Source organism: Mastacembelus armatus, chromosome 9 (genome assembly GCF_900324485.2).
Source record: "Mastacembelus armatus chromosome 9, fMasArm1.2, whole genome shotgun sequence".
Classification (NCBI taxonomy): Eukaryota; Metazoa; Chordata; class Actinopteri; order Synbranchiformes; family Mastacembelidae; genus Mastacembelus; species Mastacembelus armatus.
The window spans coordinates 10,089,949-10,113,699 of NC_046641.1; the positions used below are offsets into that span (position 1 = coordinate 10,089,949).

The 23,751-nt window shown below is 39.9% G+C and overlaps 1 protein-coding gene across 4 annotated transcripts in view; it reads left to right on the top strand.

The window, feature by feature from the left end:
* mctp1a (multiple C2 domains, transmembrane 1a) overlaps window positions 1-23,751 on the top strand; it is a 120,145-nt gene that overhangs the window by 14,140 nt on the left and 82,254 nt on the right. For 3 of the 4 annotated variants that reach the window (XM_026322677.1, XM_026322679.1, XM_026322678.1), the window contains exons 1-2: window positions 3,016-3,074; window positions 21,902-22,022. In XM_026322677.1, coding sequence (XP_026178462.1) covers window positions 3,033-3,074; window positions 21,902-22,022 — 163 coding nt within the window. In that variant the 5' untranslated portion in view covers window positions 3,016-3,032. Of the gene's footprint in view, window positions 1-3,015; window positions 3,075-21,901; window positions 22,023-23,751 lie in introns of those variants that run through there. The other variant, XM_026322681.1, reaches the window with a different exon arrangement.

Sequence of the window (23,751 nt, forward strand, 5' to 3'; positions counted from 1 at the left end):
TAATTGTATGCAGAGGCTGCTGATTTTTTTTTTCTTTAAATTGATATTGATGATATCTCAAGTTAATGTCACAAGCTTGAGTTATACACCATGAAAATAAATGTCAATCTTTCCACTCTTCTCCATATTCGTCTGTTCTTGTCGGGGCCACCCTGCTACTTCCAGCTCTGACAGATCTTGCACCTCTTCCCATTACTTCCAGTGATAAGACTGCAGTAGTAGAAGCATCATGGCAGAGGGGAGGCTTGCAGAGGCACTCGACTGTCAGTCATGTCATGCAGTGTTTATGGCTGAAATGTGCGCATGTATGTGTGTTTCACTGGTGTTGCGATGTACATGTGCGTGTATACATATGTGTGTGTGTGCGATGTGATGTGTGGTGAGTAATGAGCAGGCAGATGGTGCACACTCCAGGGTTCGGTGGTGCAGACATGCCAAAACAGGAGATTCAGGCATGGATGGAAGTGCCGCCTGGTTGTGTTTGTTTATTGCGCGTATGTGCATGCGTGTGTGTAGAAATAGAAGGAAAGAAAATACAGACTGTACATTTGTGTGTCACACCGAGAGCAGTGTGGTTATGGTGTTTACACAAGCATAGAGCTATATAGACTACAGCTTCAGTCATCACTTATTTCCCCAGATACAGATCGGTGTGACCAGCTGCTGGTGCACATGCTTCTGCACATACTGCATTTCCCATGTAACTTTTCTCTGAACCCTGAAGGACTTGGTTATTTCAATTCTGAGTGTAAGAGGAATACTTTGGCTTAAAGAAAATGTGCTTTATTATGGAGTGCACTCAAGCATCAGCTACTATTTTATTGTCGCTTTTTTGTTTGAGAGATGTGGGCGAATTACTGTTTGTTTTTCTGTTGCATTCAAGTCGGTGAGGATGAGATCTGTTGTGTTGGACTGAACTCAGCGACTGAAGTCATAACTTGCTGACAGACACAACCCTGAACAAGCCTCATACATGAGCACACATAAAAGGGACAGCTGTCGTGTCCTGGGGTCTGACTATTGTAATATAAGAACATGCACGCACACACACATATGGACATGAACACACACACACACACACACACACACACACACAGACCTCTCCCTGTCTGCTATGTGCTTTGGGTTTTGTCGTGACTCTGCAGAGCTGTCGGTGCCAGGAAGCAGAGTGGCTCCTCCCTGCTGTGGTGCCCCCTGTCTGGCCTAGCAGTTACCCTGTTTTGCTTCCCAAATGCAAGTAGTTTAGAAAGATGCTCCAGGAAAGTGAGAAATGTGCATGCTCCCTGTTGTGTGAACCTCCCAGCATTTCCTTTTCTGTAATAGTCGTCATTTTATGTTACCTCTTCAGTTTCTCCTTGCTGCTCATTTTGGCCCCTGTGATTTTTTTTTTTCTTCTTTTATTGTGATTCCCCACACTGCTGTCAAAATGTTTTCCAGTCTTGCATTACTTGTATTTACCATCCAAACTCCTTCCTTATCTTTTGTCCTACTGGTTCACCATTGAGTCATGTATGCCACTTACACTTTAGTTGAAGTAAGTTTGTTTCTTAAACACTGATTTGCTCCTTAGGTGAAAAAAACCTAAACTACCTTGGCATGAATGTCCTAAAGGAGAAGTACCCACTCAGCAGGAACGCTGTGACTCCACAGCATTTGTGGTAATTGGTTTCAGAGGGAAGGTTTTAAGCCCTTCCTTTTGTTCAACAGTAAAGAAATATTTCAGCTGGTATTGTCACATGCCTGTTATGCTGACTAAAAAGATTGCACGCCTCTAGAAGTAAAGCTAAATAGCTTTTTGAAAAGGAGAGTAAATTGAGGGTAAACATCCTAAGGGAAAAGACAGCAGAAGTCTGTACTATATGAAAATGGATGTGGTTTTGTGCAAATGCAGTGGTGGTTAGGACTTCAAGCTTCATGAGTAGTCCTGTCTGCACACAAACAGGTGTTTCCAACTACTCCCCTAATCAGATTTCAATAAGGGAATAGTAATCTGTGAATTAGAGCATGTCCCAAACTCTGCATCTCAATGCCACATTCGAATCATGAAACTGTAATTAATGAGCAGCCTGATTTTATAATCATGATTCGTGATTGATGTTTCGTGAACTGTAGATGGTAAAGGAAGTGATTAGAGTGCCATTAGATGCAGCCATTACAAGGCAGTGTGGGTGACCATCTTGAAATAACTGGAGGTTTTTCCTGTTCTTTCCAATCTGCTGATATCCCATGAAGAAGTCACCATGTCACAATTGAAAGAAGGGGGAGCACAAACTCAACAGAACTGGGGAGTGAAGAAAATGTCCATTACACTGTTGATAAAAAGAATAATCAGGCAACATAAATGACAGCACTGTGTAAGTGGATTACGGGTGTGTAAGATCCGAAAGAAGTTTAAATGTAAAAATACTGTACATGAACATGAATGGGAGGGAAAATAAGGAAAATGGAGAAATAAAATATGTGACTAGAGTATGAATTTGTGGCAGGGGTTGGTAGGTAAATCCCCAGCACCTTCTGTCCACATGCTTGAAGTCCCGACTACCCCTGATGAGGAGTGTATTTTCTATCACTGTCTCTGTTGCAATGGTCAATACAGCAGATATATAGTCTTTTGCAAATGTCCTTCTGAGAGGATTGGCAAATATAAAACCAGCAGGTCTATCACTGGCTTAACATCTGCAGACCTTTGCAATAGCAGCTGGTGATGAGGTCCTTTTAGGTTTTTTTTTTTTTTTTTTTAATATTGTTCAATCCTGGCAGATTAGTCATTCTACAGTGAGCATCTCTGCACAGTTCTGTGTGCGTGAGTGACGGTGAGAACGAGCGCGAATAATCTGCAGAGTTGTGAGGATGAGTGACTGCCTGTGGGGTTACTCAAGAACCTCACAGCTGGTTGCCCTCTGCTGTGTGTGTGTGGGCAAGCAAGGTACAAAGGGGATTGGTGTGTGTGTGTGTGCGCGTCTCTTATATAGGAGAGTAAGCCAGCAGCAGCAGCAGCAGCAGTAGTACAGTGGAGCGTGTTTAGTGTTTGGATGTTAGCACTGCCTCTCTCAGCTGCGGGACGAAGCCTTACTGTAGGTATTTACACACATGCACATGCACATATTGCTGATTTGACTGTTCACTCTCTGTTTTTCTTTGTAGAATACTGATTTTTGAGTACTGATATCTTTTGCTTCCTATAAATACTGGTGTATCAAGGAAAATGGTGATTGTACAGGAGTGTTTTTTGTTTCAACCCCGAAGAGCTGAGGCATTTGATTGAGCTGATGAAGGCATGTGTCATTTATCGGGAGAAATGTTTTCATCACTTCAGCACGTTCACACATTTGCATGCAGAACAGATTTTCATACAGCATTTTCATAAACCTAAGTATGTGCTTTGTTTGTTTGGCGATTTTTCACTCAGCTTTGCGAACAGAAAGCACTGGCCGGCTTTACTCTGTGGACAGGTGTTTGTGGTCGTATGGGGAGCAAGGGATGGTGGGGTGGAGGTGCAGTGGGTGTGTCGTGTCTAGTTTCCAATTGTGTGGAACCTGAGCTGGCTGTTAGTATGACATGACATGGGACTGTGCAATCAGATTATAAGAAGAGAGCAGGAAAATAAGAGAGTGAAAATCAACAGAAGGAAAAACAAGGGATATTAAGTGATAATTATGGTGTATGAAGGAGAGACCAAGATAAGGAAGTGAAAAAATGTGATGCAAACCTATTTTTCCGCTTGTGCTTCCTTTTTGAACATGTAACAAATAAAAACAGAAGTAGATTGTATATAGTATATATATATTGCCAAATCTGTAGAAGAACATTCCCACAGCTGAGTAGAGAAGGCTTTTGTAACCCCCACCCCACCCACAACTCATGTCCCTGGTCCACACCCCTTTGCCTGCCTCTCCAGCCGCAGTCTTCTTCCCTTAATTCCTGGCTTGGTGCTGAACGTGCTTTGAATGAGAGCAAAATAGCACGGATGGAGGGGGGGATGAAAGAGATGGAGCAGGAAAATGATAAGAAGTGAGAGGAGGAAACATAAACTGAGGTTAGGTAATAAAGAATAACGCTAGAGGACAGAGAGAAAAAGACCTACAGCAGATGACAATAGAGCTGATAGCTTAAGGAAGGGTGAAGCAGATTGGTCTGACAAGAAGATTTGAGTGACACTGTACTGGTGTGTCTCTCGTCAGTCAAATGCCAGATACAGTGCAAGGTTTCTTGAGTCACCATTGCATTAGTGAATCACAGTTTCAAGATCAGAGCATGGCAAGAAAGGATTTGAAAAACCTTGTCATTTTCACATCACTCCTTGAAATACCGGTCATTAAAAAAAAAAAAAAAAGATACTTTCACTCCCTCTCAGGAAATGACCATCTTGTGTGAATTACTGAATAATACATACTGCTTGCATACCCCATACAGTACATGCATAATGCACATCATGGAATTCTCTTGAGGGAGGTTAATTTGTTTTGGAACTAAGTGCAGCTTCCTCACCACGGTTTCATGTGAAATGTGTCTCTGAAAGGAATATGCACTTATTATCAGGTCATTAACTCTTGTGGGCAAGCTAATTGAAATGTAACACAGCGGCCATTCGTTTTAGTATACACTACAACTTTCAAACTATGACTGATTACCTGTCAGCATGTCTGGTGGAGTTTAGCAACAGCCAAAATCTGCAGCATTTGGCTGAGGGAAATGTCCCAGCTGGGGAGATCTTGTTCTCAGTCTAGGAACTGAGACTTAGACTGCTTCATTGGTTCATATACCGTTCATACCATTAAAAACTAAATATATTTGAAATAGCGATTTGCCACTAAACTGAGCTTTGTAGCTTTGATGTCTTTGTGTTCATTCTTAGAGCTGAGTGAAGTGTAACTGTCATTAATGGGAGGATGATGAAGACGAGCTCTCTGGCACCTAGCCATTCATACACTTTTCAAACACTGGGGGAACTATTTCTCAGATGGAGCTTGCTCATTACAGTGAACTTCACAGTCTAATTAAAATGTCTGCCATGCTTGTGTATCTATGTATCAGATACTGTACATTCGTTCTCTCTCCATCTTACCCTCTGTTCCTCTGCCTCTCACAAGTTCTCTCGCTTTATTTCTCTTTTCATTACTTCGCACATCACTTCACATCCATCACCGCATGCCAGCTACTCCTCCAGGTCTCCTCACCTTTTTTGCATGTTTTAAGAAAGGTAGCAGTGTAAAGGATATACAATTCTGTCAACCTGCCAGTTTGTTTTCCAGTGCGAAGGTGGTCCAACAGTATTTGATGAGCACTATCCTTATGTTGTCTTGGGATGGTGCTACCTGACACAGAGACAAACTCCGCTGTGTAGAAAAACATGTAAGATTTATTTGGTTGATTATTCAATTTGTAGGCGTATTGTAGACATCTGTTAGAAAGGATTATTTGCCAAAAAGAAATTGATACAGTGCCCTGCTTAGATTTATTGGTCCTTAAAGAAATATTTTGTGAAGATTTTTAGTACATAAATTGATGGTCATAGAGATGCCAGCCCATCTGGTCAGTTTTTAACCTTTTTCAGAACAGTCGGTACTGGATCACATAGAAGTGGTGTCGCTTTTAGCACAATTTTTTGTAATATCTGCTCCCACTGCCTCCTGTAGTACATTTCTGTTATTTCATAATAATCCCTCTTCCAAAACATGTAAAACTGAACAGCATTTCAGGAAAAGTTGATGTGGAAGTCAGCATTTCAGGAAAAGTTGATGTTGATGAATTCAAGAATGGAATAATCTAAATAAGTGTTGTGTTTATGCAATGTAGAGTGGTATCTGAAAAGGTGCTGCTGAGACCAGATCTATATTCCTACCATCACGACTCAGACAGTGAGGGGAGGGTGTACTGTGGGGGGAATCCGTACTGATGAGAGGACATGCCTTGTCACACGCAGTCAATATAGTACACTGGATTTAATTAAATAGGGGGCATCTCATAACAGACGACAGCAAAGAATCTTGCCATTCTAATAGAATGATCTCCCAGTTGTGAGGAAACCCCCCCCCCCCCCAACATTAAGAAATGAGGAAAAAAAGATGAACACAGTCGTCTGCTTATTCTCATTAGTAAGTATAGGAGAGGATGCAACATGTGACAAGACAAAAAATGCTAATACTGCTAATGCCTCTACAAGCTTTGGTAAGTTGAATGGTTCACAGGGGACCTGCAACACACAGGAGTACATTTACTATTAAATAACAGCCTTTTTATTTCCATACTTCTGAGTTCACTTTTGGAAAATTAGGGAATATGATGCTAGAGAGTGTTTCTAATAACAAGCAGCAGTTAGTGTAGTGAATATACAAAAACAATGTTAGATGTTAGGCAGGGAGGTAACAATGCTTCTTTGCAGATTTTATAGCATACATATTATTAAGCATATCTATGAGTGTGTGTGTGCAGCGCGGGGTGTTGACAAATCAATCTTAACAGTGGGACCGTTTTTTTTTCTCCCACCTAAACGAAAACATTATCAGGACAAGAGGATCCTTTGGATATTCTTCATTTTAACGCAGCTGCGGTACATTATGAAGAAATGCATATTTGGCTTGTAAGCACAGGTTCATTTTTATAAAACCAAGCTGCATTGGAGTGCTTTGGACTGGAATCAGTCCAGTCAAATAAAGTGTGATTACTCTTGGTTGCACTTCAGTGATTTATTTCTTTGTGTTGTATAATCAGCCAGTGGCTTGTGATACTGTGTTGTTGGGAATAGCTTTTAGAATAACTAGATGTATAATATTAAAAAAAATACCAGTGCCTAATTATATTAATGTCTAATGGAGACAGATATTTTGTATTACGTAAAAAAAAAAAAGCTTTGCATTTTATCTTAGTGCAGACATTTCAAGATTATAATTAGCAATGCTTCAGTAGTGGAGTGGATCATATGGCACTAAATTATTTTGAAAAGAATCAAAAAGTCATTTTCTACGTTTTGATGCCTAGAAGCCTAAATATATATGTAGAGTGTGGGAGCAGAGCTGCTTCTGTTCTGCTGTAAAGTTGCTGAGTCAGCGAATAGAGGCCTGGATCGACGTGATCCCTCGAATGTGCTCCGTTTGCGAGTCGTGTCGGCGTGATCGCAGACCGCCACTGACATGCTTCTGGGTTGGTTGACAGGTTTGTGTTGGCAGCAGGACAACCAGATTGTCTGTCTGCGATGTCAGCAACACTCGACGCTCCCAGCTCGGTTTGTCACCACACCAAAGTCAGTGGTGAGGAACACATGGGCATACCCTGCTAATTCTTCTCTGGCTGCCAAAATTCTTGCTGTGCAAATGATGTTTGCTGTTTTTTTTTTTTTTTTTTTTGATCCCACAGAGTCGGTTTGTGTCTGCCTGGCTAAACAAAAAGGCTGTTTACCTGCCTGTCTTTATATTCTTTCTTCCACAACTCCTATACCCATAATCCCAGTGTCTCGTCACAGCTTTTTAACTTTATGCTGTTTTCCATTCATCAGTCTGCACCTTTTATTTTGTTGACAACCCCCCCACCTCTCAGTGGAAGATCTTTCCTCTTCATTATTTATGGAGAGTGTTATGTAGCTGTGAGATGCAGCAGCAGCTGAGAGAGCCATTTCCCCATCACTAACATACTGAATTCCAGGCTGATGTCTCATATGTTCTAGTGTATAAGCGACGTCCTTGTTGTTGTGTTGGTGAATGTATTCTGTCACATTACTCGCCATGCGTTACTTCTCAGCAGGATGTGTTGTAAAGGCAAGTTCTGTAGGGTTGCATCAGGATGTGGCATTAGCACTTGTAGCACTTATAGTTCACACCTTACACAGTTTGTGTAGATGTGGTTCTGAGACTACAGAGAGGCATCTCTGCAGTGACACTTCAGTGATACCTTAAAGCTCTAGCTATGACTGGTCCAAATGTAGCTTTAATCCTGGATTTAGTGGAGTCAGGGAAGTGTAAAGTTGCAATGTAAATGGAGTTGGGTGTCTTGTCTGTGTTCAGGATAGAAAGGGTGCCTTCACAAATCCAAGTGACAAGCTCTCTACCGTCTTTTAAGTAGTCTTCAGAGAATGTAATCATCCTTTTGTTTAGGTCACAGTAAATCTTCACTCACTCAGGTGTTTGTGTTACACTTAATACACCGTGTGTAATTGGTCTGACACAGCATTTTCTAACACACTATAAAACCATGTCTATTATATCCAATAAAAATTGGAATTTGGTTTTGCACTGGATCTTAGTGCAGGCTACTACTTTATATTGTTCATTTTGGTATTTTCTATGAAATTGCCTCTTTCCACTTCTGGTCTTCTCCTGTATATGACAGTGTTTATTGGAAGACCATCCAGGGAAAGTGGGCTAAGCCATGTCATATAACTGGTCTTGAAGAAGTTGTCAGGGAGCATGAGTTACTGTCCCTGGTATGAAGGTTAGAGCTGTAAATTAGAGGTGCACACTGAGGGCAGCTGGGGTGTCATTACAAGTGATCGTGATGAGCACGATGATGATGATGATGTCTCAGCTGTTAGGAAGGGCAGAGCCTGTAATTATGATGTGGCACTGCTTCTTTCTAGTGAGTCTGGCATCCTATTGTGATCTAAAGGGACTTCACGAAAAAATTTTCACTCCAACTGTTTCATTTCTCATTCTCAGTCTGTTTAATTCAGTCCTTAGTCTTTTTGTCTCTCTCCTTATCTGCATTGTCCAAGTGTCCAAGGGTTGGGGTGTCAGTACTGTCTACTTTTTGTTAAAAAGACTCAGATGAGCATTTTCATTTTGATCTTATTGTTTAGTGATGCAAGCACACCAACAGTGGTTATGGTATTCTCCTTTTGTCATTATTCACTGTGCTTTGACATCGGAGCTCATCTCTGCCAGATTAATGCCTGCTTCTTCTTCTAGTAATGATATCTGCAGGATTATAAAGGATGAATGTTTCGTAGTTTAATGACAGTTCCAGAAGAGTCATTATTTAATTAGGAGCCCTTAGCTACCGATTTCACTCCTTTAATGCACGTACGGAAAATAAGCTTCTGAAAGTTTTTACCACTAGGCCTTGTTTAAAATGTACTTTTTCCCATACTGGAATATAAACATGGTTTTCCTTATACCTCTTTTACATTTACCCCAAGAAGCCTTACTTCCCATTCTGCTGAACCTTTTCTTCACAAAGTACCGGTTTGATTTATATATTTTTAAAGATTGAGTAAAAAGCAATCAAGCTTTTACTTTTAGCCAAATGTTACCTAACAGTTTTCTGTGCTTGCAGCTGTAGAAACATATCAGTAACATTTTAAGGGTCACTTGCCATTCCCACTGAACACTTTCAGGTTTTAAGGAATCTTTTGCATGACCACCTTTCATCCAACAGGATAGGGGTTTAGTTTGCTTGTTTTCTAACTATACCTGCTCTACCCAATGCTGATTACCAATCAGAAGGTGCAAAGGCAGGGATAGTTGGAAAAGAAGCATGGAAGTGGCCCTTGAGGATTGGAGTTAGAGATGCCTGGCTGATAATAAGACTGATAATAAAACTGTTGCAGGAGGGAAGGGGCAGATGATGGAGTGACAGACTGAGCACAATGGTGCTCTCCCTTTTGTTTTTGGTACAAGTACTGAGGTGGCTGACTTGAGGTCTGTGCGTTTAATGTAGATTCTGATAGTGCTAACAGAGTCAAATATACTGTAGTTTTAGTTGTAGTCCAAACTTCACTTAGATGTCCATTGTCTGTGCACAATGTCATGGTTTTCAGCTTTGAAATATTAGGCTGCTGTTATTTTCTTACACTGACATTGAATCAGTAAACTTTTTTCCCCTTCGTCATTCACAGTGTCATTTTACTTTTTAATCACGTCAGACTCTTTTGTTATCATGAACTATTGAAATATCACCATATGGGCTGTTAAATCATCTTTTAGCATCGGGATAATGAGAAAAGAGAGAGCATATATTTTGACATTAGCACCAGTCTCAGGGAAAGCAACGACATTCGGAGACAAATGTGATATGTGTAATATTGATTAAGGGTTTCTGCAGTGCATGCATATGACTAATTTATGTTTTCTGCCATTACCAGTATTCAGGGTCTTAATGTGAACTTAGATATTGTTAGATATTATAGTTTGTCACTATTGTCACTCGCCCTACTTACTGAGAGTCAAACACATCAGTAAGTGTTTCAGCTGTTATCACTGGGGCATTATACCTGCTGCTGCAAGAGACCTGACCTATAATGCTATAAGACACTACTGAAGATACTTGCTCTTTGTACAGTGCCCCACTAGACTGTTATTAGGAAAATAACTCATCAAAGAGACTTTATTGTCCAGCCAAGTAGCTGTTGGCTGTCAACCTGCTTGAGACCTGCACTGCCTCTTTGTTGCATTACATAACACATTACCTAGTTGCATATAGTCTGAAGAGGAGAGACTCAGTAATTGCATAGATATAGATCTATTTAATGGAGCAACTTATTTGACTGGAAAATGTTAATGGAAAACAAAAGAAATTTGTCTTTATCAGTGTGCACAGCGATTATATGGCTAGTTTTTAAATTAATATAATAACTGTAGATTTGATGAGAGATGATGATTCTGATTGAAAGAGGCAGTGAAGAAAGGCACTGATTCACTTATCGATTATAGTGAAACATTTGTGTTTTTATTGTATTAATATATTGAAGAGGTACAGTGATAATTTATTTTGGTGCTTACGTTCTCTAGTGTCATCATCCTATCATAATTTGAATTATGTTAACATTTACATGTACTGCAAAGTCACTGTAAGTGCTGAGTATCCTTGTGTTGCCTGCAGCTAATGTTTGATCATTCATTTCTGGTTCTGGTGGCTGGGAGTTATTTTCCAAATATGTAAGAAAGTGAGGCACAAAAAAAGTGGCTGTGCATTCTTCATAGTAGACATCACATTGTTACTATTTCAGATCAGTAGGGTGTTGAGGGAGGAATATACTTTGTAGTACTGTAACATACAGTTAGAAACAACCTCAGCCTTAGTCTCTTCTTCTCAACTATCTGCCTCCCCCTTATTTTCTATGTTTAGACTGAATACATGAAAGATACTTTTCTAGCAAGGCCCCCGACTGACAGACCTCAGGAGCCTTCCTATTTTTATGTATCTGTTCACAGGTGTTTTAGTCAGCGGATAGTGTGTGTATGTGTTTGGATCCTGTGCTCACATGCTTTTATCTCTGAAACGTGTTTGATAGATGACTGCATATCCTGTGCAGGTAAGGTTAGTTAAGAGGCTCCATAACCAAAAAAAGCCCACAAAGAGAAATAATAGGATCACTGTAAAATATGACAACTGGGACCTGGGTGAGGGAGGGCTACCCTTTTTCTGCTCACGTTCTTCACCATTTTTGTGTTTATTGATGGAAAACAAGGTTTCCAGAGTTTCTTTTTTGTGGTTATGTAGCAACGCTGAGCTGTATCTGCCTGCACACCACCTAGATCCATTCCCTCAAGGAAACAAACATTAGACAGGAGATACAAACTTGAATACAGTTGTTTTCTAACTTTTCCTGACCAACATCTGCTCCATGCAGCACTTTTTATTTTCGGTTTCTTAATAAATGATTCCTTCTTGTGGGGTTTATCTCAGGGGTAGGCTCAGCTGTGGTTATTAAAGCACACATTGCCATTCAGATTTTTGTCAGCCATTGAAGCAATTAAGTTTGTGCACAAATTACAAGCCAGAGGCAGTGAAATACGCACAGATTTTTCTTTTGAACACATGCTCCCAAGAGATAAAACTGCATCGTCCTGTCAGTGCACCTAGATCATCCATCACACTGCCAATGTACACAGCAGTTAAAGTGTATCTATCAACAGCCACAGGTCATAGCACTGTATTGTTGAATAAGACACCTGGCCTCTACCCGCTAACTGATAGTAGGGCTGCATCAAATAATCACTAAAAAATTATTTTTAAAATAATAATGGCAACGAGCTTCCTTTTTAAGTAGGTCTAGTTAAGTAGCTGTTATCGATGGCGCACTGACGCGAGCAGGCATGGAGACAAAAATAGCAGAAGCAGAGAAGAGTGAAAGTCATGTTTCTATAATTTCATAAGAATTTTTACATTATGTGAACAGTAGTGGTGCCTTTCTGCTTTTGTTTTCTGTGATCAGATAATCAATGGGGGTCACTCTCTTTTGCTTTCAGTCTGAAACTCTAGCAAACAAGTGCCTTTTATTAATGTAACAAAATTTAAGATTTGTTTAAATGTCATCACATAAAAATATTTAATATATCTGGTAGCATACTAGTTTGGGTTTTGGCTGGAGTTATGAATACTGTCGATCTCGCAATCTGTTTTTAAGTTTTGATTCTATTTTGTATTACCACCTTAACTTGTATCGCAAATCAAACACATACTTCAACACATAACTCATACTCAGTGTGACACATACAGAGAACACCATATTCTTGTACAGCATCAAAACAAATAGATGGGATACCTGTTTCTGCTTCCTGACTTTAAATTACTCTAAATTACAGTATAATACAAGAAGCCATTTGTGATTTATAGTTCTGTCTATTGTGAAATTAGGTATTTAAGTATACCTTCAAAGTTTTTCGACCTACAGTAGAAGATAACTCAAACAGGGCTATAAAGATAATGTGTTTCTTGGACAAAAAATGGATGGTCATTGGACACTTCATGTCAGAAAAAGGGGAGAAAAATGATGGTTTTATGTTGGGTAGCAGGATGTTGCATTTTTAGTAACAGAAGGAATACCATCCATAACTTCCTTGTTAATGAGAAAAGAATGAAGATGTTATTGTTATGAGGATTGGAGGTGCAGAGCCTGGAAATGACCTGCCATCGCTGTGAGAAACGAGAGTCTGGCTCCACACAGTGCCCGGGGCTAGATTCAGCCTTCCACCAGCATTAAAGACGTCACTCTCATGGCATATAATCCAGGATAAGAAATGTGGCTCTGATTGATCTCTCAAGAGTAAAGTTTTCTAAGCAGCTTTGTTATGTACCACTTTGTCCTGATTGTGAAACCTGAACAAAACATCTTCACCCTTATCCACCACCATCACCAGTATCTCTTGGAGATTAAGGGGATGTTTTGTTAATTTGAGAATTAATTGAAACATGAAAACATGTTATGGCTGAATTACTAAGAAAGGGAGTTAGAGGACTTAAGCTCTAATGGTCCATGTGTTCTTTGTTTCTAGTTTAGAAATGTATCCTGTCAAACAGATCAGTGTAGTTTTCTGCTCTCACTCATTACTTAATGGAAGCTGACAGCTAGTACCTCTATGGCATTTTGTGTGTGTACAATATGAGTGTGAGTTTTGCTGTACAATATAACTTTAATTAGGGTTCAGAGGAGTCAGTAGAAGTGTGCCCGTTTGACTAAGTCATTTTATGGCTGCATATCAGCACCGAGACTGTGTGCTGTTGTGTATCCACATAATCCAGTCCTAACCCTCTCGTGCCCTCCCTGTTGCACTGTAAGCAGCAGATGATATGCATTGTGTCTGGCTGCAGTCTATTGGTGTGGAATATCTTATTGAATATTTATATGCACTATTTCTGAAATGTGATACTTCATCTGTGTTATTTATTGATGAAGGATCAGCTCTCCTGATTGACTGTTGAAAGCTCTGCATATTCATACACATACAGTGCGTTCAAAAAGTGTTCAGACCCTCTTCATGTGAAGAAACGGGGAGCACAAATGCACCTTCTTGGTGCATTCAATCACATATACATGTAAACAGCCCCCTGGAGATGATGGAACAATTCAAGGTTGTCAACAATATTTTCAATAAATAGCTGAACCCTGTGTGTTCCAAGTAGCATTTAGTTAATGGAAAAGGGGATTGATTGATTTATTTTTTAAAAATTGGATTCAGTTGGGATTCAGGCTGAAAATGCAGAAGGTGCTTGTCCAAGTATCCAGACCACACTCCAGTGTAGTTCTCCAGGGATTACTTATTTTAAATGTAAAGTGGTCTGATAGTTGAATCTCACTGGATCAGTGCCACACGCGCTTATAATGGAACCTCCACTCTCCCAGTCCCAGCTACGAATGGCCCAGGATCAAAATTTATGGAACTGCATTAGACTTTGCTTATATTTATTTCAAATTTATGTGCAGTGTGCAGAGTGTACATGAAAATTGTTGGCTACCTTAATTTTTTTTTTTTTTATATCTTGTGTACAGTGAAAACAAGATATTGTTGTAGGCAAAATACACACTTACAAATGCACTGTGATTATTTGTAAGATATTCTTCTGCCAGGATGTTTATCATCCTCTGCAACTGTACACAGACTGAAAATTGGGTTGTGGTAGCTGTTTTTTGGGTCTGTCAGCTTCAAAGAATCATGAAACCAAGCAGACTGCGGAGTGGGATGTATCTTGGTTACCTTTCCTCTCTCTCTTTTTTGTCATTTTGTGTGTGTGCGTGTGTGCGTGTGTGCGTGTGTGCGTGCGTGCGTGCGTGCGTGTGTGCATATTCAACATTCTATATGACATATGACAAATGAAGCGGTTTACGGCTTATTATGAGGAGGACGATGGATTTATGGATTTACTGTACAATATTACGTCTTTTTGGACTAAAACATGGGTGCACTTTGTTCTATGGATTCTAACGAACAAAACGATATGCGACACTCTATGTTTGAGTAAACATATGAAGTTACACGAGAGAAAGGTAAGGAACAGCGTATTGTACTGTATTTTTACTTTTGTTTAAATATTAAGAAACTGTAGTCGCTGTGATTATTCAATCCAAAATTGCTTTATGTCATTTGAATCGTGAGACTTTAAGGTTTTATTAGACATAAAATTTTTTAGACTGTATACATATTTTCCGACGATCTTTTGAGGCATATCTGGACATACAAAAATCGGAGCGGATCCGCTCTGGGGTAAGACTAACAGGTTAAAGACATGACTTGGTTTAAAGTTAGGGTGAGGTTAGGGTAAGCGTTAGAATTAGGTTAAGATTACACTGAGGGTTAAGGTTAGGCAGCTTAATGGCTATGGTTAAGTTTAGGGCAAAAGTAATGTCCCCATGAGGAATAGAAAACGTGTGTGCGTGTGTGTGTGTGTGTGCGTGTGTGCATATTCAACATTCTATATGACATCATTGTTTTGATCTTGGGAATCCCAAATGACATCATCTGTGTCTCTAAGGCAATGTGCTTTGTGCAAATTCACCATTTTCTTTTCCTTCTCAACTGGAGCAGACGTAATCCACAGTGACAATCTGAACACTAGTGAACACTTGCAGTAAGTTTCAGTCAAACTGAAGCAAAACGACCTTGCAAAAGAAGTAATATCTACTACAGCGTACCAGTCCGTACCCACAATGGAGAACACTATCTACATAAAACCAGAGGCTATCAAGCCCATTGTTACCAAATATTTTGAAAGAATCTCTCCAGCACAGTGGAACATGATTGCTGAAGGGACTGCAGATCCCGCCATAGCAGCAACACTGGGTGGTATGTGCACTGAAATTCTACAGACAGTTTGTACAGATGCCCTGAACATTGCCAAACCACTGTTGATAGAGCACATACACAACAGTACTGTTCAGGCTGAAGTAAGTACAATGCCGGAGAGTTTCAAAGTACACCTGGGAGACTCCATTCCTTCCAGCTTTGCTGCTGCTCTTCACGTTCCACAGGAAAAATGTGAGAGTGCTGAAAAGCTAACAGCACTGTTGGAGAATGAAGTTACACAGAAAGTAAACTCTGTTGTATCTCTGACCACCAGTAACCCTGTTTGGCCTGCAGATCCTGCTATTTATGTCAGTGGCTCCGTAAGCATTAAGACTCTTCGTCAAATGGTCTCTCATGCTACCAAAAGTCTAAGTCTATCGCTACATTGCCTGCACATGCTCCTTCTGTCTTGCTGTGTGATAACTGACACAGTCTCATTGGATAGATTGACCCCTGTCCCCCCAGACACTAAAGATGTGAGCAGTTTTCACACCAAGCAGTCTAGAAAGACACCAGACATAACAGAGGACAATGAAAATGTTGTCCTTCCTTTCGATGAGGAAACATCTGAAATAGACAAAGTTGTAACTGATTACCTGCCACTGCCTGAGTCTAAAAATGTTGCTCAAGAAAGTAAGAAAAGTGCTTCACTGAAACACAGATTTGATAAGAGACTAATTAACAAAGTAAGAAACTTTTTCACCTCACGGGCTGCAACTTCAGGGGACACCAACAAAAAATGCTGCTTCTCTGAGTTTGCCCAAAATCTATTTGAAAAAATGATTTCAGATTTGAAGAATGCCCTGAAGACACAAGACACAAAGTTTGTGGTGAGCCTCAAAGCGGATTCAGAGGCTTCTCAGAATAGGCTCTTGAAAAAAGATAAGTCTCATGATGCTGCTGACGTTTTACTACCAGGAGCTGTCCCCGAATCTTACAGACCTGCAACTTCCAGTCCGAACTGTAGGCTAACGGTCACTGTGACAGAAAAGGAGTCTGCTCCAGTTTATTCTGAGGACATCAAACCCAGTGTTGACAATTTGATCAATAAGCTACACCGGCCAGAGACACCTGCAGACCCTTACAGGACAACACTCGAAAGCATCAGTGGCGAAATCAAGAAGTGTTCAAAGGAACTGACAGATAAAATATTCAATTATCTGATGTCTGGCCAGACATACCAACTGCCCATTATGTCATCAGGGAGATGTCTTTCTGACTCCGTCATCTCTCAGTACGCGAGTAGGCTGACTACAACTAAGCCACACCTGTCTCATGAAGTTCTATATGTCATGACAAAGGACGCAGTGGAAAGGTTTTTAGATCAGATTCTACTCTGGAATGAGAAGGAGCCATTACACAAAATAAGAAACAGAGAGACATTGAACCGGACCTTTATCACTGCTCTTCTCCTGAGGCTCAACTTAAAAATCTCTCATAAAACCAAAGAAGTACTAAATAGAGAAATCCTTAATGTCCTCATCAAGCGCCTGTCACACAGGATAGAGAGAGAGATCAACCTCCAAGACATTGTTGCCAGAAAAGCCAAGGACAGCGTAAAACAAATCAACAAGGCTGTAATTGAAGACCTATACGTGAAGTTTGGGAGTTCAGAAAACCTGATAAAGGCTGCAGTGGCATCAAATGATACATCTTTTGATGATGCTGTTATGACGTATCTGAGGATCCGTCTCAATTCCTACCTCCCTGCACTCCCAGGGAAGAACCCAATTGTCAGGATCTTCTCAGCAGTGAAAAAGAGTCTATGCAAGTCCTTCAACTTCTGCATCAAGGACAGCTGTGATAACATTTTTACCATCTCCCGCATTTGACAAGTCAAAAAGGCCAGTATCAAAAACATCAGGGGCCACATGGTGGCTCAGTGGTTAACATCCTGGTCTTAGAGCAATGGTTGGGGTTGGATTCCTGGCCTTGATCTTTGTTGTAAGGAGTTTTTATGTTGCCCGTGTGGGCAAGGGTTTACTCTGGGTACTCCAGTTTCTTCCCAATAAAAAAAAAAATATATATATATATATATATATATATATATATATATATATATATATATATATATATATATATATATATATATATAAAAACGCTCCCAGCATTCAGTTTTATTTTTCAAATGAAGCCAGATTTCACTAGGGGTCGACGAACGCGCCGGCGCGTTTTGACGCATCTTCTACTGATAACGCCGAAACAAACTTAAATTACTCCATCAATTCTGATCGTACAGATAAAAGAAGTATATCATTCAAATCTGTAAAGGGTCTAGTTTTAGTGGTATACCATCATAATAACAACAAAACGTTGTGCTTTTTTTAAATAAAGAAAGCCGACAGGGTGCGCTCTCGGTCTTTTCTGTCTCTGCCATTTGTCTTCACAGACGCGTAAATAAAACAACCAGAATCTCAGCGAATACTTGCCTCATAAAAATAGGAATTATATGGCTAGAAAGCTTGAAATGTTGTCTTTTAAATGAAACAATTCAAGTTGAAAACAAATCATCACTTTTTATTTAATCCGTATGAACGTAAGGGGAAGTCCGTTTTTTCCTGTCTCACCTCATTACAGGTAATGCGGTCCCGCCTTGTACACTATTCACTGTTCACATGTAAATAATCTCCAGCGAATTTCCAGCCATCTTACTGTGTGCCTGTTTTATATGTTAAATCTACCTAAATTGGAAATCGGAATTTACATATATGTTTTGTTTGTAGTTTTATTTTTTTCTGTCAGTTGAAAATGCTAAATTCAGATTGAGTCTGACAAAAATGTTGGTAGATGTATGCATTAAGTTGACTTCTCATTTTCAGCTCAATTCAACAAAATGAAATTATGTATGAAGTGTGAAGACATATACTTTATCTGATAGAATTAACCAGAACATGTGAAGTGCATTTGTCTCTATCAAAAGCTTAAAACAGCTAACACAAGGCAAGAACGCTCACCAGGTGTCCAGGCTTCATCTGATTATATTTTTGCTACTCTAAAGCATAAGTTTGCTTTAGGGTGGAAACACAAAACTTCTAAAATAGTGCAGTATACAACTTTAGGTCTGTGAAACTAGAGCTGATGATCCCATTCTAACCAGTCAGATAACCAGGTTCTTGTGGAGTGCTCTTCTCCCTCAGATTCCAAAGAGAGCAGTCACATGTTGGTGGTTTACAAAGCATCATTCAGTGCACAGTTAACTTCTGTCTAAAAGCTCATCTGTAGTTTGCTGTCAGGAGATATTTACTATATTACCTACAGCACATAAACAGTTATTTCACTGATAAAAGCTATGCTGACTAATATCCAGCAGTAAGTGATTCACTGCATAATAATGAATTCAAATTAACACATGAAGTACTTAAAAATACTATATAATGTTGTGAGGAATGGGAAAGAAAGAAAGAAAGAAAAGGAAACAACAAATGAGAAGCAGATTGTCCTGGCCGGCAAAAGATCATTTGTTGTAGGTATTGTAGTGTGTGTCTGTGTGTGTATGTGCATTTTTTATTACACTTTTGAATATTGGTGGAAGTTGAGGTGGAGATTTTAAGGAAAAGAGGACAGAAGATGAACGTAGGCCTAATGTGAGGCTGAGAGTGAAGGTAAATGATGCAAATTATGATGCAAATTATGGTTTAAAGTCTGTGTTTGTGTGTACGTGTGTGTGTGTGTGTATACACCATGTTTTTAATACATTGTGGGAACTGAAACCTGTTTTCACAGTAACGAAAATGGGGCTAGGGTTCCTCTGGGGAAAAAAAATCCAGGTGCTCACCATGTAAGTCACTGAATTTTAAAGATATGACTTGGTTTAAAGTTAGGGTGAGGTTAGGGTAAGGGTTAGAATTAGGTTAAGATTACACTGAGGGTTAAGGTTAGGCAGCTTAATGGCTATGGTTAAGGTTAGGGCAAAAGTAATGTCCCCATGAGGAATGGAAACGTGTGTGTGTGTGTGTGTGTGTGTGTGTGCGTGCGTGTGCGTGCGTGTGTGTGCCTGTGTGTGTGTGTGTGTGCGCGCTTGTGCACGTGCACTTTCTCTTCACTGAGGTGTAGTCCCAAAGGATAGAGCAGAGAGATTGTCAGTGAATAGAGTGACTGGCTCAGAAGCCAGAATGTGTGTGTATGTGTCCTTTGTTGTATGATTGCCTAAAGTTATTAAATCAATTTTAATCTCTTGTTACTGGGAATTGTAACAGAGTAATAAACATTTCATCCAAAGCTTTATTAATATTTATTCTTATAAAACATTAAAATGTGGTAGTAAATATATGTTGCTGTAGTTTTGAATCCTCTGTATTGAGTAAATAATTTGTAGGTGCCATTAATGTTTATGACTGCTTGACACATGGGCGATAGCATGTAGGCTTGCTCAGCTTCCTGTGCTCAGCAGAGCAAGCCTACCAGAAAATGAGACCAGAAATGAGAACATGCAGACCACAGCACACAGCACCACAGAGTCTTACTGCTAGTTTTGTCCTTCCTGTGTATGGTTTTAACATTGTAGTTTTCCCAGGATGCTTACTTTAGCAAAGGCTTACCAGTGGTCTTATTATATGTGTCATTACTCACTAAAAGCCTGTACGTTTTGCAAATTTGTTTAAAATCCTGTGCTCTCAAACATGTTTGGGTCTGTGGTCGGGTAAGATCATGCGCACAATACCACACTGACACACTAGAAAATACAAAGTAGAGTACCGATTTTATAAATTGGGCAGGGTGAGGGGGTGGGTGTTAAACATGTGCAAAAAACAACAAAACACGTGCACTGGGTGGGAACAGTGTGTCTAGCGATTTCTATCTTTTTTTAATCCCTATGTGCTACGATGTGATCCTACATGACTTTTATTGCTCTGTGTCTCTCTGTGTCACTGTTAGTCAAGTTCATAGACAAAAGGGCTTAACGTTATATGCTACAACTGTTGTCCAGTCCTATTGGTTGTATCCACACATATACAGAGTTCAATTACAGTGACTTACATGCACTGTTGACCCCAGGCTTATCCTATCCAATCACATCGCTTTAATTCTCTGAACATTCACATTTCTCCAGATCTGATGCACCTGTTACCTTAAAAAATTGTATTGGTTTTTCCTTTCTTCCAAAACAGACTCTATCTTCCGGTCTTGTTCCTCATTGACAGCAGGTGCTGTGAAGCCAAAATTGTTTTGTGGCTGACTTTTCCATGGAGATTTGGGATTTCCAAGCTCTGTTCAGCACCAAATTTCTCACTCAGTTGCTGTAGTTTTGAATTCTGTTGTGTGCAGACTTCAGTATTTGCTGCACATAAACATTGTGATATCCCCCAATCATGTGTAGTTCAGTAAATTAACCATTGCTTTCAGTGTGGTGACAGCAGGCTGGCACTGCTCAACAGTGGCCTAAATTGCAAACATTTACAGTTACTTTAAGACAGTTCTTTATATTTATAATCCTCAGTGTAATTTAACAAAACTGTGGTTGTATGAATTTTTTTGTTTCCATTTCATTATGCAAATGTTTCCAAGAATCTCTGCTACAATTACTACATCAGTAGTATGATTCTCCAGTGGCATATTTACCGCACCACTTTCTCGTGCAGGAAAGTAATAATCTGTGACTAAAGTATGCACCAGAGAAGTACTGTTTTAGCGTGGAACATAGAAACCTTGGTGGTATAGTTAAGATAGCACCACCTTATTTGTGACTTCTCCATACATCACTATCTATAAAAACCATTAGAGAAACCTACAGGGGTGGTTGATGTTATTAACAATTAGAGCGACCTCATTAGGTAAGTTTGTATTTTAATAATAATGGTAATAATAATGTTAGTTAAGAGTCTGCTTCTGGGTCTCCTAGCAGGAGTTGCTCTTATGCTAGTCTTGGTAGTCTGTTACTAGCCTCCTAGTGGCCCAGTAGCATTTTTCTGCGATTTTAGAGTTATTCTTAGCCTCATCTCATAGTAAGATAGCTGGAGAGCTGGGGAGACATGACAGGAATGCCCACGCAAGGGTTGTCTCCTGGGTAGGAGAGAGAAATGAGGGCGGGAGAATAATACGAGCTAGAGACAGAAAGAAAATCAGCTTCAGTGCATCTGAGAGCTGTAGTAGCAATTTGTTTTTTTTTGTTTTTTTTTCAGGCTGTTCTTCCAGGCCTTTTCCATGTACTTTTATGCAGACCATAATGATGATACAACAAAATTATTTTAATAGAACATTTGGGGCAACAATCAAAAATCATCATTGCAAAAAGCCATTATCTGAAGAGTAACATTCGTTTTTTTTCTTCATTATTTTCTTTCCATGCCTGATGCAGACTCATGTCGAGGTATCCTGTGTTTTGCTTCTTTTCCCTTTCTCTGTCCTTATTAAATAGTATGATCCCAGAATAATTTATAATGGATAACCTATGTGGCATCTTCTCTCTACAGGGCATCAACATAGTGGGACCCAGTAATGCAGAGCCCGCGCCTCGACCTCCTAGTCCAGCCATGTACCAGCTGGATATCATCCTAAAGAAAGGGAACAACCTGGCTATCCGAGATCGGACGGGTATGACCTCTGTTGATTCTTTCTCTTACTGGGGCATCGAGGGTGATGTAGAGAGACAGAATGAATAGCTTTATTAACCCTCTCTATCCCACCTAATGAAAGCTGCTCTGTCGTGGCTTCTGCACACGTCTCTCCATTGCTTTGTCAGTGGCATAGCCAGTGCAGTACCCAGGATGATGTAATTGAACAGGCCTGTTTTAAACTTAATGTCATTGTTATTACATATTCTATTCATGTGCCATCTTTAGGGGCCTCCGCTTTTTTATATACAGTGTTTCTGTTGTCGATGTTTTTCTCTTTGCACTGCTTTTTTCCTCTAACCTTTGCTTTTTTTCCTCACATACCACTCTCTTTCTTTCTCTCATCTCTCCCCACATGTAGAGTTTTATAAAATCACCCATCTTGTCCTCATAGCTCACTCTGTTTTCCATGTGTGAAGTGAGATGGAATTACTAGGATTGATGCGGCACATTTCCTGTGAATCTAGGCATGAAAAGAATTTAGCTTTGGTTTAAGCTAGAACATTGTCACATTTGGAGCCAAGACAATTGGTGCTAGTGTGATCTCCTGGGCATGTTTGTGCAACATAAGTAAATCATGCTGTTGGTCGTTTTACTTGACTATCATGTGGGGTAGACACACAGGTTTCTTCATTTTGTGATTGTTTAGTTTGGCCCAGTGTCCCTTCATAAATACTTAGAATGGGTTAGTGGACCGGGAAGGAGTGTGTTTACGTATTGTTGTCTTTAATTGTTTAATTTGCTGCGTGTAGTTATTTCTTCCATTGTAGGAATAGATTCAATTTATTTACTCTTAAGGACTGCTATAAAAGATATCACACAGCACTCTGATAAACAATGTTTTTCTGCTTCTCTGGCGTGATGGTGAAGTCCAGGACAGATAGCCCACTGAGAAAGCTCTCTAAACACAGCCCTTAATACTGTGTCTGAGCATAGTGGAAAGGCCAGCCTGTAAAAACAAGCAAGGCCTCAGATTTTTCTATAACCTCACACAGACAATGGTTGGATAGTGACGGATGCTGGATGGCCTCATTAGTGGTTATAGCAGTGACCATGATGAGATCTGAATAGGCTGCCCTGCTCTTTCCTGCCCCATTTTGCCTGACTGTCTGCCCACCTGGATAATGAGCAGTGAGGTGCAGACCTCACCTGTCCTGTCCTCAGGACATGAAGCGTGCTCATTACTGTAGAGGCAGAGACACAAGCCAAATGCACGGAAATGAAATGAACTGAAATCAGTGTGAGCAGTAATGGCTTATTAATGGTCAGTGCTGTAATTTTTTTTTTGTCACACAAGACTCAGAGAGAGTTTGTGAATATATACAGCAATTGGTGCCAAATCTTGACATGTAGCACACATTTACATGTTCTGCCATTATACAGCAAGGTGTGACAACAGTAGGATTGGTGGCATTTTCCATTAACCAATCAGTCTAGGCTCCCCTGTCAAGGAAATAGACCAGAGGAAAGTGGAGTTGTCAAGTAAAAGTAGTTTGTTAGGAGAAGCAATTCAGTCCTGCTACTTATTGATTCACTAAAAGCCCCAACATGCATTATATATGATACAAGTAGTTTCCAGTTTTCTCAACAAAACATTTTAAAGCCACATTTTTTTTTTTCCAAAAATACCTCAAATTTCTGATATTTATATGCAGGGAACCTGGAAGTGAAACTAAATGTAAAAGTAAGAAAGTAACAGGCATGCTAAT